The sequence below is a fragment of the Apiospora hydei genome, assembly GCF_038363865.1.
Source record: "Apiospora hydei strain CBS 114990 chromosome Unknown utg000004l_segment0_segment0, whole genome shotgun sequence".
Lineage (NCBI taxonomy): Eukaryota > Fungi > Ascomycota > Sordariomycetes > Amphisphaeriales > Apiosporaceae > Apiospora > Apiospora hydei.
Window position 1 is genome coordinate 6,156,848 of NW_027117363.1, and position 16,316 is coordinate 6,173,163.

Below are 16,316 nucleotides of genomic sequence, written 5' to 3' on the forward strand. Positions count from 1 at the left end.
TAGCGGTGGTGGTCCTTTCTCAATGGCGACTGTTTCTAGTTGACAGAGGACAGGGCAGTCGCAGTGTCTATTGGTTACGGCAATGTGGCGGTTGGGGGTGCTGTCCCACGTCAGACCTGGGCATTGGGCGGGCGACACTGTTGACTTTCCCACAACGGATAGGATAGTGCGTGCGACGGGGGAGGGGGACACCGGACAGGTTGCTCAAGTGGCTATCGGTGTCGTGCAGCAGCAGCGGCAGCAGGTTCTGGTCTCTGCATTCGGATTATTAAGTGTGTAAGTTTAGAGATGGATGACTTTGAGTGCACTGGATTGGGTTGCTAAAGTGTGCAGTGCAGGCTGGTGCATTGGAGATTGGGATATTTTGGACCCTGCGACAACCCTTCTTCTCCTCATCGAATTGGGGGAGCCAGGCCGGGGGTGTGTGCTAGTAGGAGTAGGAGGAGATGGAATAAGTTGGATGCCGCCGAGAAAGGGTGACAGGCAGAAAATAGCTGGGGCCGGCGGGCTTCACGAAATGAAATCAACCATGCAGATTGGGCCGGGAAGCGTGCCAATTTGCAGTCCACGTACCTGTCAATCGAATCAAAGAAGGTCGAGCTCGGAAGGCAGAAACAAGGAAATGGGAAGATATCGTGACCGGCAAGGGAAACAAGGGTATCAGGTCAAAAAAATCGACGTCGCGCTCCCGGGTGCTCAACTATTGTAATAGGTAGTGTAGCAGGCGTATGTATGCGTACATGTAGGCAAGTACGTGTAGGTAGGTATGTACAGGCAGGCAGGTAGGTAAGTAGGTAGGTATGCGCTATGCCCAGCGAGCCAGGTTGGGCATGTGTGCAGTAACAGCACAGTCGGTACAATAGCGCTGGGCTGGTTTTGAGGTCGGGTATGTACTGTAGGTAGGTACAAAGTGCTGCAACTTTTGGGACCAAGTAAAGTAGGCTTGGCACTTGGTACTGGCTGGCCGGGTGGTAGGGTGGTAGGGGAGTCCAGAGGGGAATAAGCACCCTAGTTGGATCATTCAGGTGTAACCTTAGTACACGCTGCTGGAAATTGAAAAGGTGGAAAGGGAACAAGTGGGTGGTGGAGGATGAAATGGAGGATGATAGAAAGGTCCAACCTGGACCTGGGTCCCTCGAGCAATTAGATCGATGCTAGGAAGAGGTAATAATCAGGTACGGTAAGAGGTAAATACATTGATAGGTAGGTAGGTAGGCAGGTAAGTAGGTAGGCAGGTAGGTAGGTAAGTATGTACCGCCTGAACAGAACAGCACCGTCCTATTGGAAGTGATGGTGGAATCGGCTGAACGCCGCTGGTACCTGCCCAGCCTACCCTCGTCCTCCTCCTGGTCCTCCTCCTGGTCCTCCTCCTCCAGCCGACTACATGTACATGTATTGATGTATGTAAGTAGGTAGGTAATAAACAGGACCATCAATCAATGGTGAGGTCTCCATCCAGTCGCTGTGCTGGACGGTACGGTACGGGTGCGTTTTAGTGCGGATTGGGGCGGCGCCAGGGGGTGGAATGAATGAGCGATGCTCCTTGCCCATTAAGGCACACTAGCCTGGAAGCCAACGAGGGAGCTTCCAACATGGAAGCAGCCCAGGAACCTTGTGTGTGGGTGGAGGTCCATGACAGTTAGTGTGCTCCAACAACCAGAGATGAAGCAGGAGATGCGACTCGAGTACGAGACGGGGCACGGGGAGGGCGGACCAAACAAAGAACGAGATTCATCAGCCGTGGCGGAAGATTGTTCACGTGTATATGTATAGGTATGTATACTTGTATGTATATAAACCTACTCACCTAGATATATAGATATATGGATATCAATGGGCATTTTTCTTTCACCAGCCCTGCCACGACCAGCTCGGTCTACCTGGACGTCTTTGGAGTGCATGTAGATCCCTAATTCAATGGCCTAGGTATGTAGGTAGGTAGGTAGGTACGGAGTACATTTTCCTATTTGATCCATGTGTCTAGAGGACAATCCAGCCGGCTCGAGTTACTTGCCGCGCTTGCTGCTTGTTCAGATCAGACCAGCAAATTCATGTCGATCCCAAAGTCACGTGGGCTGCAATTTCACCATTGCATTGCTCTAAACATCAATGCACACAAGCTGGTACTTGGTTCGCGAGATAGTATGGAAGTGCAATTAGAGGCTGGTCGCGTTTTTTCACAAGCTAACGGCCTAGGCAGCCAGCCAGTTTTTTTTTCTTCTTCTTCTTCTTCTTTTCCTCCTTTGTTGTTATTGTTGTTGTGTATACCCGAGAAAGCCTCCAAGATCGGCCTCTTGAGATCGGATGCCCAGACGTGGTGACCTATAAGATAAGCCTATACAGATCTCACCGCCGCAACCTACATACAGGGGCTCCTATGAAATATACGACTGGAGCATTCGCCGCCAGCGTCGCCTCCAGGTGGGCCATCCAACCCAACAACTACATGCATACAGCATACAGCCTACATATGTAAGATTCTGTACCTGAAGTCCATGGTTTTAGAAGGGTAAAAACAACCTGTGACTTTTGTTGCCATGCGTGAACACAGGCTGCACTCGTTCTTATGCATAACTTGCAACTCACATCCCTCTGACGCCATGGAGCCTACCTGCAAATCAAGCCAGGTCAAATTAGGGGCCAACAGTCGTCTCTACCTGCACTCTCTTCCTTCAGCGCCAAGGCTTGCTGCTCCTCCACAAGTGTGCTAGGCCAATGTGCTGGGGCTGACATGAGTGGTAACGGCGTTTTGCAAACCTCTACCTGTAGGTCTAGAAGAAAAGAAGGGGAAAAAGTATTTCAACGATGCAGTGACTTCCAGTACCGCTCGCCACATCCTTTTGCAGATATCACCTTCATGTACGTCTCGAGGCTGAACTAGTACAAGCAATGCATCGTGGCGTGGCTTTACCGTTGACCGCCAATCATCATGGTTGAAGTCAGTCCAACAAACTTATGTATGCAGCGACCTATCTAAAGTGCCAGACAGGCGATGTCGATCTCTTCTACATAGCATGCGTTCTCTCCTCTTACTCCACAGGCAGTTAGAATGGCATTCTCGATTGTGATGCATGCGATATCAAATACAAGTGCAGCAACACGATAGACTCTGTGACGGATTAGAGCTTACCTAACCGAGCAACTCTCAAGCCAGACTCACTCTGTAAAGTATGTACAGTACCTACATGTAGCTTAGGAGGTATGTACTTTGGTGTAGGCGCTTCTTCTTTGAAGACAGTTGGGGGGGGGGTGTATCAGCCAAACATCCATCAATTGACGTCCATGCCTTGCCTCGCTCGTCCCCGTCCCCGTCCCTCCTTGCCTGCCTGCCCCACCAAAAGGCTCAAGGTTAGGAATTCCGTCAACAACCCCGCAATCCAATGCTGGACTGATAACTGAAGGAGAGCTATCGATCCCGTTCCGACTCTCAATACAGAAAATAGCCCCGCGTCACTTGTATCAGTCTTCTCAAATGGCAGATACAGAAACAGCAGACGTTCCCAGCGAGCCCCAGGGACGCCATGTGACTTATTGCGGCGGTAAGCAAGACGCCTTTATCTCCCAGCATTGCATGCTTTTCCCGTCAAAAGACGCGGTTGGAGGCTAACGATTGGCGATGGTACGGTCATGGCAGTCTGTACTCTTCCCCCAGAGGTATGTTGCGACAGGGCGAAACTCCTTGCCACACCATGGCCTTCGAAAGAATCGAACCTCGGACTAACTGATAGAAATCGAACAGTACTGTGAATATGGAGGCACCGCCAAGAAATGCCAGGACTGGCTACAGAAGGCCCATCCCTCTATGTACGAACAGATATGGTCGCCAGGTATGTCCATCCATCTTTCTTTGCGCGGCCCACGGCGCCCGGCAATCGGTATCCTCTAACGCATGGTTTCTCTCTCTCTCTCCCTACAGAAGCACTAGAAGCCGCCACGGCAAACCTCTCCGTCGCGGCCCAGGAGCGCGCCGCCAAGGACGCGAAGAAGAAGGCGGCCCAGGCCGAGAAGGCCGAGCAGAAGCAGGCGGACAAGATGGCCAACAGCGTCATAACGATCAAGCGAGTGGAGCGAAACAAGCGCAAGTTCGTGACGGCCGTCTCGGGGTTGGAAGCATTCGGGCTTGAGCTGAAGAAGGTGGCCAAAGAGTTCGGCAAAAAATTCGCTACGGGCTCATCCGTCACCAAGCTACCCAGCGGCGGCGAGGAGATCGTCGTTCAGGGAGATGTAAGCGACGAGATCGAGGAGTTCCTGTTGGAGAAGTACAAGGATATACCAGAGGACAACATTGAGCTCGTTGACGACAAGAAAAAGAAGTCAAGTGCTGCTGCTTGAGAGGCCTGCTCAGATCAGGCATGGGTCGGATCCGAAAGTTGTGTGTCGTATCATGTATGCACGCAGTGTAACATGTAGACTAGGACACCGAGGCAGACTGCTCAAATAGAAATCAACAGATTACCCAGAAGACCAACTGGGCACCATCTTATTGTACCTAGCAATTCCATAGTGATGTAACCTAACCCAGAACTCCGTGATCCATAAGAACGCCGTCCCAATCCGTCATGAACCTCATATTTGCACGAGCCATATTTCTGCTTTACAAGGGGTGTTGGCTCCAGATATCTCAAGCTCGTTTTCGCAATGTCCTACCAGTGCCAGTTGTGCTTGCAGGTGCTGCTGTCGCTTTAGACGCCGGTGCCTTCTTGGAAGTGGCCGACTTTATCGTCCCCATGACTGTGCGTTTGGTCGGCGGCGGAGGTTTAGTAGCATTCGCTCGGGATGCTGTGCTTTTCTTAACAACCGTAGACGTGCTCGACTCACTCGACTCGCTGGCGCCGCTGACCTTCCGCCTTCCACGTGTAGAGGCCGTGGTTGCGGCGGCGGGCAACGGGGGGCTTCCTTGATCGAGTGCTCGAGCTAGCAGCGCCTCCACTTGTTGCTGGTGCAGCAGCTTTCCGTGATGCGGCTGCAGCGCGTGATCCCTTTGCCTTTTCGACCATGCTTGACAGGATATTGGAGGACGGTTTAGACGTGATGTTCTTGGACGGAGAGAGGGAGGTCGCCCTATCCCAGACTTGACAGGTGAGGTCGGGCGTTCGGTGGCCCGCGGCGCAACACGCGCATTGGTTGATGTGGGCGACAGGACGTGACTAGGCTGGACGGAAGCCTCAGCTGCAACAAGGCCGGCGCGTGACTTCTTCTTAGGGATTGCGATCGGTTCCGCCGAGTTTTCCTTGTCGTAGACACTTGCCATCTCGTCACTATAGACGGTCAGTAAACTTCAAGCATGGCAGCCCATTCAGAAACATCGCCTTCCTACCTCACAGGGTTATGAGGACGTCTGGCATGAGCCCCATTTGTAGACACAGGCTTCCGGGGAATAGGCTTGGGCGATGTGCCGTCCTTGGCTGGTACAGGTGGAGGTCGAGTAACATACTGTGAGCGAGCTGCACGCGACGGTTGCGGTTCTGAGTGCTTGGCGAAGAGTTCGCCCATCTTGGCTTTCCGGAGCGAAGTAGGAATGCGATTAACACGCATCTCCACCCGAGATCGCAATTGCTGCGCCTGCACATTGTACTGGGCTCTCAACCTTCGAGCGCGTTCGGTAACTAGGAGGGAGGGTTAGACGCGTCGTTCTGCCCATACTATTTACGGGACGGGATTCATACTCTCTAGTTGCAAGTTTTCGATCAGAGCCTGCTTCTGGGCAAGGGAGAGGCCAACTTTTCTCCTCTTGATCGGGCTTCTCTGGGGAGTGCTTGTAGGCGACGTCGACGACTTGCGCTTTCTCGGTTGCACGGGCGCCATGTTGTATGTTGCCTCCAGGCTCGACGGGCGTATGTATATTTGGCGAAAATGGCGGGGCGAAACGTGCTACAGTGAAGGATGTCGATTTGTTTTTGGTTCCAGGTTGTCGTGCTTTGCTCGCGCCGCGTTTGGTGGTGGTGGTGGTGGTGGTGGGCGAGTTTTTGGCGTCTCGAAGGGGTTTGGTGAAGCTGCAGGCAATGTGCAGTACATGTAGTGTGGTGCCCGTATGGGGGACTCCAGATCAGTGGACGAGTGTTGCTGAAAGTAAACAAAAGTGCCCTGCGGGCTTAGCGGCAGGTAGTTGGGTAGGTACCTACCTGCCTACAGCATTGAAGCTCTTTCCCTTCCACTTCCAGGGCGCGCAGGGGAGTTGTGTGGCCCGAGCTTCAGCCAAAAAATAAGTACCTGGAGCCCGATCTCCCGACATCCACTCAGCATCCCGCATTGGATCAAATTGGTTTGGACTGGATTGCGCAGGCCTGAGCCCAAGGCTACCTCAGCTACGTACGTACCTGCTACCTCTCTCTACCTGTGGTGTTGGCTTACTGACGTTTATTAAGCTCCCCGACCCTGCCTCACGCCCGCCAGCTGCACTCCATTATCGTCAGCCTTCTCCAGCTTCCCAACATAGATCACCCTCAAACCACGTCCCGCACGAACTCGGATTTCGTCCTCCCCGTCCCCTCCAGAAAACAAATACCCCATTCGTTCTGAAGTCAGCTCCCGGCTGACAACCCGACCGCCAAGATGCCTTTGGAAGCAGTCATGATTGTTGTCGACAACAGCGAGAGCTCCAGAAATGGCGACTACCAACCGAACCGATTCGATGCCCAGGCCGACGCCATCAACATCATCTTCGAGAACATCACCCAGTCCAATCCCGAGTCGTCAGTCGGCCTCATGAGCATGGGCGGCAAGGGCCCAGAGGTCCTGTCCACCCTCACAACGGAACGAGGCAAGCTGCTCGAGGGTCTGCATCGCACAAGAAAGAAGATCTCCGGCACCTCGCACCTCGCAACCGGTATCCAGATCGCCAGTGTACGTCCTACCTATGCAGCCCTAGTAGATGGGACCAGCTGTCCATATATCAATGAGACTGCCAGCTAACATCCACCACAGCTAGCCCTGAAGCATCGCCAGAACAAGTCCCAGCGCCAACGAATCATTGCCTTCGTCTGCTCACCAGTCGCCGATGAAGAGAAGGCGCTTGTTTCACTAGCGAAGAAGATGAAGAAGAGCAACCTGGACATCGATTTCGTGTTATTCGGGGATCTGGACAATGACGCGGTGCAGAAGAAGCTGGAGGCATTCAACAACGTTCTCAAGAGCCCCGACAGCTCCCATCTCGTCGTGGTCCCCCCGAGCGGCCGGCTGCTTAGCGACCAGCTCATATCGTCCCCGATCCTTCTCGGCGAGGGTGCTTCGGGTGCCGGAGGCGCTGGTGGTGCCGAGTCCGGTGGCGGCGGCGACTTCGGCGGGTTCGACTTTGATCCCACTGATGACCCCGAGTTGGCCCTGGCTCTGCGCATGAGTATGGAGGAAGAGAACGCCAGACAAGCGCGGCAAACCCAAGCAGACGGCGATGGAGCTAAGCCAAACCTGGAGGGTATCAAGGAGGAAGACGAGCGACAACCTCTATTGAACGAGGATGGCGAAGCGAGTGGCAGCGGATCTACTGGCAAGAAGGACACCAAGAAGGATGGCGATGATAAGATGGACACCTCATAGATGGCCTTGAGCTTCGATGCTCACATGCTATTTTGTACCTGTACAATACCGACGGGATAGACTAAAGAGGAACTGGCCATGACAGCGAAGAGGTCTTTATTCTCTACGAATAGTTCTCTTATAGTGACGAAAATGCATTGCATACAAGTAAACACCTAACGCCGTCCCATGCAGACAGAATCGTGAGAGAAAAAACCCCTTCCTACTGAGTCAACCGCACCTTCGACTGCCAGGTACATAATAACCTTGTCTAGTCCATAAGCTTTGCTCCTTTTGGAGGCCTGGCTCTCGTATTTGGATACTCTGAGGTGAGTATGGGTCAGCTGCCCATCCTAAGTGTGTTCCATCTCCGCTTTGGTCGCCCGATGCATCATCATCATTAGCACCCATCCTAAACGCCGACATATTACAACCTCGACGAGCGTTCATCAACGAGAATTATTAATCTCCCGGATGTACGAGTTGAGCTTGCGGTCGAACATGTCGCAGCGCACGGGCATCTCGAGCTGGTAGAAGGGGTTTTTCATGACGTAGTCGGCGTAAAGCTCGTAGACCTTGCGCATGGCGACGTCGACGTTGGCCTGCATGGTGTCGGTGAAGAGCAGGAACTTGGTCCCGGTCTGCGTGTTGAAGCACTGCAGCCGGAAGTTCTCCGTCTCCATCACCTCCAGCCCCGAGGGCGGCTCCGGCCGGCTGGGCAGAGGGCCTCCCTGGCCTCCTCCTCCTCCTCCCGACGACGAAGCGCCGCCGAGGCTGCCGCTGGCAGAGTGCTGGTATTGCTGCTGCTGGGCGTAGTAGTGCGCGGCCTGGTGCTCCCGCAGGGGGTTCAGACGCGCTGTGATGGCGTGGACACTGTTCGCGATATCTCAGCATATGCTTTCTTTTGTTTTTGGTTTTTTTTTGACAGGAGAAATAGGGGACAGGGGCCGTCATCTCGGCCAGAGCTGGCAAGATGTAGAACGGAGGGAGGGGGCTCAAGGGGAGACGAACCCATGAAAGGTACCCGCAAGGACCAGATAGTCGTTCGAATTGAGCTGATTAAGTCCCTCCCCGAAAGTCCGATTGTAAATCAGACCTCCGGCCTTGTTGATGATGAGAAGTGCAATGACAGCCCTGTGAAGTGTGTTAGTACGCTCCGTTTGGGGGAGTATCGCGGTTGGCAGGGGCGGCGTCCTTACATCTTTCTGTGGAAGATCTGTCCCCAAGGCCTAAGACTGGGCCACGGAAAAGCAAACGAGAGTGGATATCTCAAGGCCTTCTCATGTTGGTCTCCTAAAGGCGACGATACTTGAGTTTTTCTGTCTTCTCTTCTTCCAGTTCTAGTCGCATACAACGCTTTCGCCCCGTATGCTAGCGGGCAACCTCCTATTCAATGCGACGTGGTGTAGGAGCCTTGCCTTCGATGCTTGTAGTCGGCACTTGGCAGGCGGATCTCCACCGAGGTTTCTCCGACACGCCCAAGTCGGGCTTTTTCTTCCAATTAGACCAGCTCAGGCCTGCCTTCCGACAGGGACTCATCCCACCTGCTGTATGTACTGTACGAACTCTCTCAGCACTGATTGAGGGAGCTTTCCCCAGCTTTAGCGTCCGACCCATTTGGTCCAAGGTCCTTTTGGTCTGCCAGAGCCGCATCCGGGAAACCTTAAAAAGATCACCTTACCGCACCACCCAAAGACACACCTGCCTGCCTGCCCATCGCGACTTCCCTGTCGCGCCACCCAACCACAAAGCTCGCAGCTGCAGCTTTCCCCCACGGGCTCTTTGTCCCCACGCGACATCATTTCCAAGCGGAGGGAACCATTATCGCACACCGACCGCCCATCATCGCCAGCTGCCTATCGCACCCCCGTCCCTATCGAACGAGGGAGAGACAAAGAAAGCCAAAGGGAACCCTCGCTAAACGAGAGGGTTTTGTCCAACCGACCGACCGACCGATCGACCACATCCACCATGTCTGCCAACCAGCAAACCTCGCGTACGAAACCCGTGCCCGCCGGCAACGAGGAGGCATCGTCCGAGCTCCATCTCGGAGAGTTCCAGGACGTCGACACGCTGTCGCTGTCCGAGGCGTCGCTCCTCCTCAACGCCATTTCGGAAAGCAGGCGCAAGGGCAAGGGCGAAGCGCACGAGACTGAGTACGTCTAACCGGTCCCCCACTCCATCATGAAGCAGAAAAAGAAAGAAGGAAACAGGGAACGTGACGGGTTCTTCCCGGGGCGAGGGAGAGGGGGAGAGCGCGCAGCTGGCGCATCTTGCTTGGGAGCCTTTGTTTTCGTATTGTTTCTAGTAGCTGACACCAAGCCGCTTTCCCTACCAATAGGATGCTGAGCAAGACGATCGACTACCTGGATGCATTCTCACGCTTCAAGAACAAGGAGAATGTCGAGGCGGTGGAACGACTCCTGGGCGCCTACCCTCAATTCCACAAGTTTGAGCGCGCACAGCTCGGTACGTTCAATTACGACCTGAGGACTCCATACACACGCACTCGGTCCCTTCCTCTGTGTCATGACAGCTAAAACTCTGCGTTCATATAGGGTCTCTATGCTGCGATAATGCCGAGGAAGCCAAAACGCTCATCCCGTCGCTCCAGGACAAGATCAGCGATAACGAGCTCGACGACCTGCTGAATGAGGTCGGCAAGTTCATGAACCAATAGGAGGGTCGCAGACTGTCTACCAGGAAACGTCGAGTATGAAAAGCAGGGGTTTGGCAGGTTAAGGTTGTTTCTTTTGAGTTTTCGGTCATGGCCGTTGTGTTCTTCGTTCTCGTTATCACAGAAACTGGCGTTATCCCCTCCTTCACGAGTTTCCCCCAGCATCATTACTAGAATTGCATAAAGACCAAGGAACATCACGATCCAGTTGGTCTGAGCCGAGGAGACCACACATGATTACATTTTGTATTTTGCATGGACATGGCGTAGGATAGGTTTCGAATTCAGAAGGCCTCGTTGCCATCTCAGGCAACGCAGATACCGTGGATCATAGTGGTCGGAATGTGCTGTTTGTTCATGGCGGTGGATTGCGGGTTACAGGCTGCATCGGGGCAATCCCACCTTCTCGCAATCCAAGACGAAATGGCACAGGTTGCTTTCCTGCAAGTGCTAACACCACTAAAACTACATAGATCGGGGTTTAGAGAAGTCCAATGTCGCGTGTATCATCAATCAGTTAACTCTCAAGGCCAGGCAGCTTGCAGTTTAATGTTTACATTGTCTGGGTGTTCTGCATTGCGGCATATGAACACTTAACTTGGTACGATTCTTGGGCCACGTCATTGGCCACACAGCACCCATCCAGGGGTATTTGGGGGTATCTAGGGATTGAGCAAGTTAGGAAATCGCATTCGTGAAACACCAAGATTTTCCAGAGCTTCCAGTTTGCTGACGGTCGCGTTAGATGCAATTCATGTTGCTCCATGCTTTCTTTTTGAGGGACTGCACCTGCAATAGATGGCAAACGACACCGGGTACTCGGCCTCCGCAGGATGTTCCTTTGCAGGTAGAGTACTTTCAGAGGTGAGTCCAGCTATTGACATGTCGATTGGACTCCCATTCTGCGGAAGTTGCATTGAGCGTTCCTCTCAGGGGGTTGCCCGAATCAGAACGGGCTCGTCCTTGCTGAGCTGCATCGGATTGCATAATGGTTCCAGTCATCGTACGCGAAAATCCCGGGGTCAGCAAACGCGGGTGATTAAGAACGTCGTTGGTAGACTTGGGTCTCGGTATCGAGGGGGGCCTAACGCGGAGGGCAGTTCTGCCGGGGCAGGTCTCTCCGTGTCTCTGGAATCCAACTCGATGTATACTGGACTGCTGTCGAGTTGAGCGGGCACATCTGATGTTTCCTCCTCGATGGTATCATGTGCTCGGCCGCCAGGCAAGTCCTTCCAAGCACCGGGTCCCGTGTTGGTGGGCGTGATGGGGCTTACAAGGGAGCTGTTGCCTTCCATACTTCGCATGCTATTATGGGGGGTTCCGAGTCTCTTGGATAGCTCCGCGCTGTCTTGATCGGTATGCTTTGCTGGAGATGTCGCTCTTCCTGTAGCTGGGGGGTTAGATTTGGGGTGATCTACGACACAGGAGCTGAACAACTACCATGCTTACCACCGAAGGGTGCAAACACATCCTCGCCATTGCTCTCAGTGCGAACGCCCCTTGCCGCCCTCTGATTGTCATGCATAAGTTTCTCGTCAAGTTGGTCGCCACGCGCATCAACAAAAGAAGGCATACGCTTGGCCAGCTTGCGGCGGCGGATCAGTAGGAATACGACGAAGATCAACAACAGCCCTCCAATGACACCACCCGCGCTGATACCAGCGATTTCTGCTCGCCCAAGCGTGAAACTGTCGCTGGCATCATTGCCTTCCGGTACAGAGGTCGGCTGGCCAGTCTGGTGTGGAGGGGGAACCGTGATGGTTGTTGCTGTCGGTGACGACGTGGCGCTGGTAGATCCGGTGGAGGTCGTGTCCGCCGAAGAGACTGTCGCCGATGAAGTTGTTGTGTCCGTCGGGGCCGCTGTCATAGGCGGGCCTACGGACGCAATCTCTGATGGGGTGGTTGTGGGATCGGGGTCTGGGTCGTTGGTTGCCGTGGCAAACGTGTCATCGCAGCCTCCCTCCTTGCATGGGTCGGCTGTGGTCATGTGCGTTAGTAGATGATCGATATCCATCGTCAAAACCAAGAGGTTCGAGAGTCAGGCATAAGTATCGTGTGTTTTCTGGGCAGGTGGGATCAAGCGGGCTCGGGCTCGGGCTCGGGCTCGGGCTCGTTGTACTTACTCGAACAACAGCCAGTGAATTGTGGGTTTTGGCAATGGTAGTAGGAGGAACCTCGCGGACAGTCTGATGCAAGAAGCTGACCGATTTGCGTTCTTCCCTCCATCATAGTGACTGTAGGCAACGTCGATGAAGTCAGTGGTGGATTTAGTGGCAACAATGTAGGTAAGGAGCAGTCATCGATGACCTGCTGGAGCCCGGATCAAGCCCAATGACGGCGGAACATGAGAAAGCGGCAGTGAGCATTAATTGTTGGTCTTTTGACCTGACCACGTTTGCATGGGCCACGATGTGCGGTGGAAGATTGGTTGGTTGGCGACTTCAGGTGGGAGTGATGTGAAGTCGGTCATGGAGCGGGCACAAGGTGTCCACGAAAGGAGAAGGGAACAAAACAAAACAAAAAAAAGGACTAGAGGGCTGAAAGATGTAGGGCCTAGGAAATATGAAGGAAGACAGGACATCCGCACGCAATCAGTCGAGAGGAAGGAAATGGACAGGTTTGACGGCCCAAAGCACACAAACGAAGTGTTTGTGCCATCAGACGTTCCTGTTTAGGAAGTCACGCAAGAGAGCAGGACATCAATGACCTCCAGTTGGTTCCAACCAAGAAGCACGAGCAAGCTTATAGTAGTGTGCCTACCTATCTGTGTGCTGCAGACTTTTCGAGTAGCACGAGCTCACTTCTCAAATTTATAAGGATAAACGCATATCAGAGCCCAGGCTTCGAATATCGGAACCTGGTTCCTGTAGGGAGGGCTCTTTATGGAATCCTAGGTACATGTACATAAGGTAGAGTAATTGGAAGTGCATTAGGTAGGTAGGTAGGTACATTGTATGGCCACATCTTGTGGTGAAGAGCGCCAGCCCACCTTGACATGAGCTTTAAGAGACGAGCACTGCATCGTCTGCCATTGAACGATCAAGAGATGGACTGCCTGCTTACACGTGGTCATGATGGCCATGTCCAGCCAGCAGTCAGTGTTGGGAGGCCCTTTGCAAAGGCCGCCTTTACCATGTCGTGCTCTTGCCGAACGTATACAGCGTGGCGATGGTGCCGTCCATCAGTACAGTGCGATGGATCCAAAAGCGGCCGGCTACCTACATAAGGGCCATTGAACATGCAGCACTGATTGCATTGGCATTTCCAGGACACACAGTCCACTTACATCTTACATGGGGTTTACTGCCGGGCCTTGAAATGATATCCATATGCCTGTGATCCCAGTGGATGCCTCCGGAGAACCGCATATGTCAAGTCCACTCTCCAAAGATAGCCACACAAAACGATCGTAACACGGTTTTCGGCAAGGGCATGGCATGTCCCTTTGGACTACTTGTCCTCACAGGTCACCAACACATGTCGGCTCATGCGACGCGTCTGCGAAGCACAACAGTTAGCCGTACCACAACATGAGATGGCATGAATAAAAATAATACCAGAACAGTGAATTACTCCGCCCAAAACCCGGGCGCAAACCCGCTCGAAGTGCTGACAGGTAGGCCCTGCCGCCTTCGCAGCCATCTCAGATGTATAGCTCCGTATACTACTTCGTAAGCTTCTCTAGCAATAGCTTGGCACCCATGTTCCCAACCGATCTCTCCTTTTTGGGTCCCTTCTTTCCCTTTTTGGCCGGCTTATCTCCATCTCCATTGGTCTCCGCGGCCTCCCGAGCGGCTTGTTGCTCAGGGGTCTCTTCGGAGGCAGCCTTCTCCAACGTCTTCTTTTCCTTCTTCAGGATCTTCCTTACCTCATCGCCATGCGAGAAGTCTCCGGCTTCGAGCAAGCTCAGGACAACAAAGGAGCTGGGACCGGTAGCCCACGATACAATGTAGTCCTTGATGACCGGATAGAGTATATCTGCAAAACGTAACGGTGGGTCTACCGGCTTGATCTGCTTAGTGGCCTTGTCATAACGTCCACCGGCAATGAGCGTCTTGAAGAGACGACCGCCATGGGGCATTTTAGATATGTGAACCTGTGCTGGTTCCTCTTCACCTTCAGGCTTGGCTTCCTCCTCATCGACATCCATTTCCATCTCAGCGTTCGGGTCACCACCGGCTGCACCAGCGACCGCCTTTAGGGCCTCGGACTTGTCACCGACAGCAGACAATAAAACTTCTGCAACCATTTGGCAGCCAAACGAAGTAGATACCAAGTCCAGGGCCGAAGACTCGATGGAAGAGATCAGGGGTGGAGATACCGCCGTGACGAGCTCTTTCCTCCGGATCTCAGGGTCCTTCTTACTGGTAGTTTTCCGTATCTCGCCAATCTCTGCCAGAAGCTCTAGATCGTAAGCATGGCTGCCATCGAAGAGGGCCCTTGAAGGACCTTCGAACAGGTACCGGACAGATAGACGACCATTCGGGTCATTTGCAAGGACGAGCAAGTTGTTGGCATCGTCTTGTTCGCCCTTGCCAATCATCTCAGGGAATATGGACTTGGAAGTCAAAACGGTATCATCAATGACGTCGTAAGCAGTAAGGATGATGAGATGGCCATGCGCATCAGTTGACATCAGCTGGAATGTATCCTTGTAGGCTTTAAGGATCTGCTTGCGGTCCTTTGCAGAACCATGTGCCAGAAGAAGGCAGACCAATCGGGCACCGGATTTGGTGAAGGCCATGTTCTTTAGCAGATCACTCTCGTCCTCCTTGATCATTTCAGTGTACTCCTTCGCCTCCTCGGTGCCGGTTTTGGTGTTCAGGAAGTACTGGAGCATGGCGTCGTGCAACATAGTGAAACCAGTCATCTTCTTTTGGATAAGTTGATTCGTCAGATCCAGCAGATACCTCATGATGATTGGCCTCTTGCTCGGCTGCTCCTCAATAATCGTGGCCAGATCGGAAGTGGTGGCAGCATCGCCGGAGCTTCTGAAAATCGCAAACTCGGGGCCATACCACTCACGCAGCATCACCGCCTTCTGTTCGGGCGTAGCAACGCCGCGGTAGATATCGTCCATGATCCAAGACGCCTCCGGGTGGTTGATTAACTTGCGAACCTTTCCGTAGAACTCGGGGACGATAAGTTCCCGGACCTCCTTCTCGCCTTCCACGATAAGCTTGCCGATCAAGAACTTTGCGTACTTGCTCTCGGCCAATTGCGCAAATGTGCCCTTCAGCTCGTTCGCAATCATCTTTCGTCGTTCAGGGTTGGAGTATTTGATGGCTGTCTGTACGACACGAACCGTGTCGTGCTTCAGCGCAAACTCCTTTATCCGGCCGGTAACGATGGCGAACAGCTCGTCGACAAGCTTGTCGCGCTCTTCCTTGGGGACATGAGACTTCCTTCGTAACCTCTCCCAGAGCTTCTTCGCGCGTAGGGACTCGTCGGCCAGAGGCTTCTGGTTCCTGCGCTCGAGCGCAATCTGCTTCTGCTTCTGATGTGCTTCTCGCGAATTCGTGCCTGGTAAAGAGGGTGAGTATTATGGGGTGATGGCGCGTGTACATCAGATGGACTTACCATTTGACGCTTCTGCGCCGTTGGACCCATTGGCCTTCTTGCTGTCTAACGAGGCACATCCATCCTCTGCATCGTCTGAGAAAGCCTCGAAGTCATCGTCGTTTTCGTCGACTACGGGCTCTTCCTTGGGAGCCGGGCGCTTCTCGAACTTGGGCTTCTTGTTGGACTTGTCTTTGGGGCCGTTGAAGCTCTTGCGCTTTGCGCCGGCGGCAGCGTCTCTGGGAGCCATTTCGAGTTTTGGCTGCTGAGAATGGCAGCGAAAAAGTTGGGATATGTTCTTCAAAAGTCAATGGGCCAACCGCTACCAGATCAATTATCCAAGCTACTACTGATAGATAACGTCCAAAACTTTTGGCGTTATCGCCTGGTAATTTTTATTTACTGCCGGGCGGTGAGACCAGCATCCAGCTACCCTCAGTCTTCGGCACCCCACCATCAACGCCTGTAAGCCCACTATGCCCAGCTACCGTAGTAGGCATGTAAGTACCTGCCCACCAGTAGGTAGTCTTCAATTGCATTCACCATACACGCATCGCATCGCACAAGA

General features: G+C 53.3%; 7 protein-coding genes across 7 annotated transcripts; 3 read left to right on the top strand and 4 right to left on the bottom strand.

Moving 5' to 3' along the window:
- Positions 1-3,472: 3,472 nt before the first annotated feature.
- On the top strand, positions 3,473-4,332 carry PG997_004451 (uncharacterized protein; the record flags this gene model as incomplete). Its single annotated transcript, XM_066808766.1, has 3 exons — positions 3,473-3,539; positions 3,729-3,827; positions 3,917-4,332. 3 exons carry the CDS (start codon positions 3,473-3,475, stop codon positions 4,330-4,332), a joined length of 582 nt encoding a protein of 193 aa, XP_066672384.1.
- A 289-nt stretch (positions 4,333-4,621) lies between these two features.
- PG997_004452 (uncharacterized protein) lies at positions 4,622-5,805 on the bottom strand (the record flags this gene model as incomplete). Its single annotated transcript, XM_066808767.1, has 3 exons — positions 4,622-5,258; positions 5,318-5,606; positions 5,667-5,805. The coding sequence occupies 3 exons, from the start codon at positions 5,803-5,805 to the stop codon at positions 4,622-4,624; spliced, it is 1,065 nt and encodes a 354-aa protein (XP_066672385.1).
- A 747-nt stretch (positions 5,806-6,552) lies between these two features.
- PG997_004453 (uncharacterized protein) lies at positions 6,553-7,533 on the top strand (the record flags this gene model as incomplete). Its single annotated transcript, XM_066808768.1, has 2 exons — positions 6,553-6,843; positions 6,925-7,533. The coding sequence occupies 2 exons, from the start codon at positions 6,553-6,555 to the stop codon at positions 7,531-7,533; spliced, it is 900 nt and encodes a 299-aa protein (XP_066672386.1).
- Positions 7,534-7,961: 428 nt separating this feature from the next.
- PG997_004454 (uncharacterized protein) lies at positions 7,962-8,862 on the bottom strand (the record flags this gene model as incomplete). Its single annotated transcript, XM_066808769.1, has 3 exons — positions 7,962-8,385; positions 8,524-8,646; positions 8,822-8,862. 3 exons carry the CDS (start codon positions 8,860-8,862, stop codon positions 7,962-7,964), a joined length of 588 nt encoding a protein of 195 aa, XP_066672387.1.
- Positions 8,863-9,483: 621 nt separating this feature from the next.
- Positions 9,484-10,192, top strand: PG997_004455 (DNA-directed RNA polymerase II subunit rpb4; the record flags this gene model as incomplete). Its single annotated transcript, XM_066808770.1, has 3 exons — positions 9,484-9,668; positions 9,854-9,981; positions 10,071-10,192. The coding sequence occupies 3 exons, from the start codon at positions 9,484-9,486 to the stop codon at positions 10,190-10,192; spliced, it is 435 nt and encodes a 144-aa protein (XP_066672388.1).
- Positions 10,193-11,118: 926 nt separating this feature from the next.
- Positions 11,119-12,203, bottom strand: PG997_004456 (uncharacterized protein; the record flags this gene model as incomplete). Its single annotated transcript, XM_066808771.1, has 3 exons — positions 11,119-11,160; positions 11,221-11,579; positions 11,639-12,203. 3 exons carry the CDS (start codon positions 12,201-12,203, stop codon positions 11,119-11,121), a joined length of 966 nt encoding a protein of 321 aa, XP_066672389.1.
- Positions 12,204-13,853: 1,650 nt separating this feature from the next.
- PG997_004457 (ARM repeat-containing protein) lies at positions 13,854-15,998 on the bottom strand (the record flags this gene model as incomplete). Its single annotated transcript, XM_066808772.1, has 2 exons — positions 13,854-15,712; positions 15,770-15,998. The coding sequence occupies 2 exons, from the start codon at positions 15,996-15,998 to the stop codon at positions 13,854-13,856; spliced, it is 2,088 nt and encodes a 695-aa protein (XP_066672390.1).
- Positions 15,999-16,316: the final 318 nt, after the last annotated feature.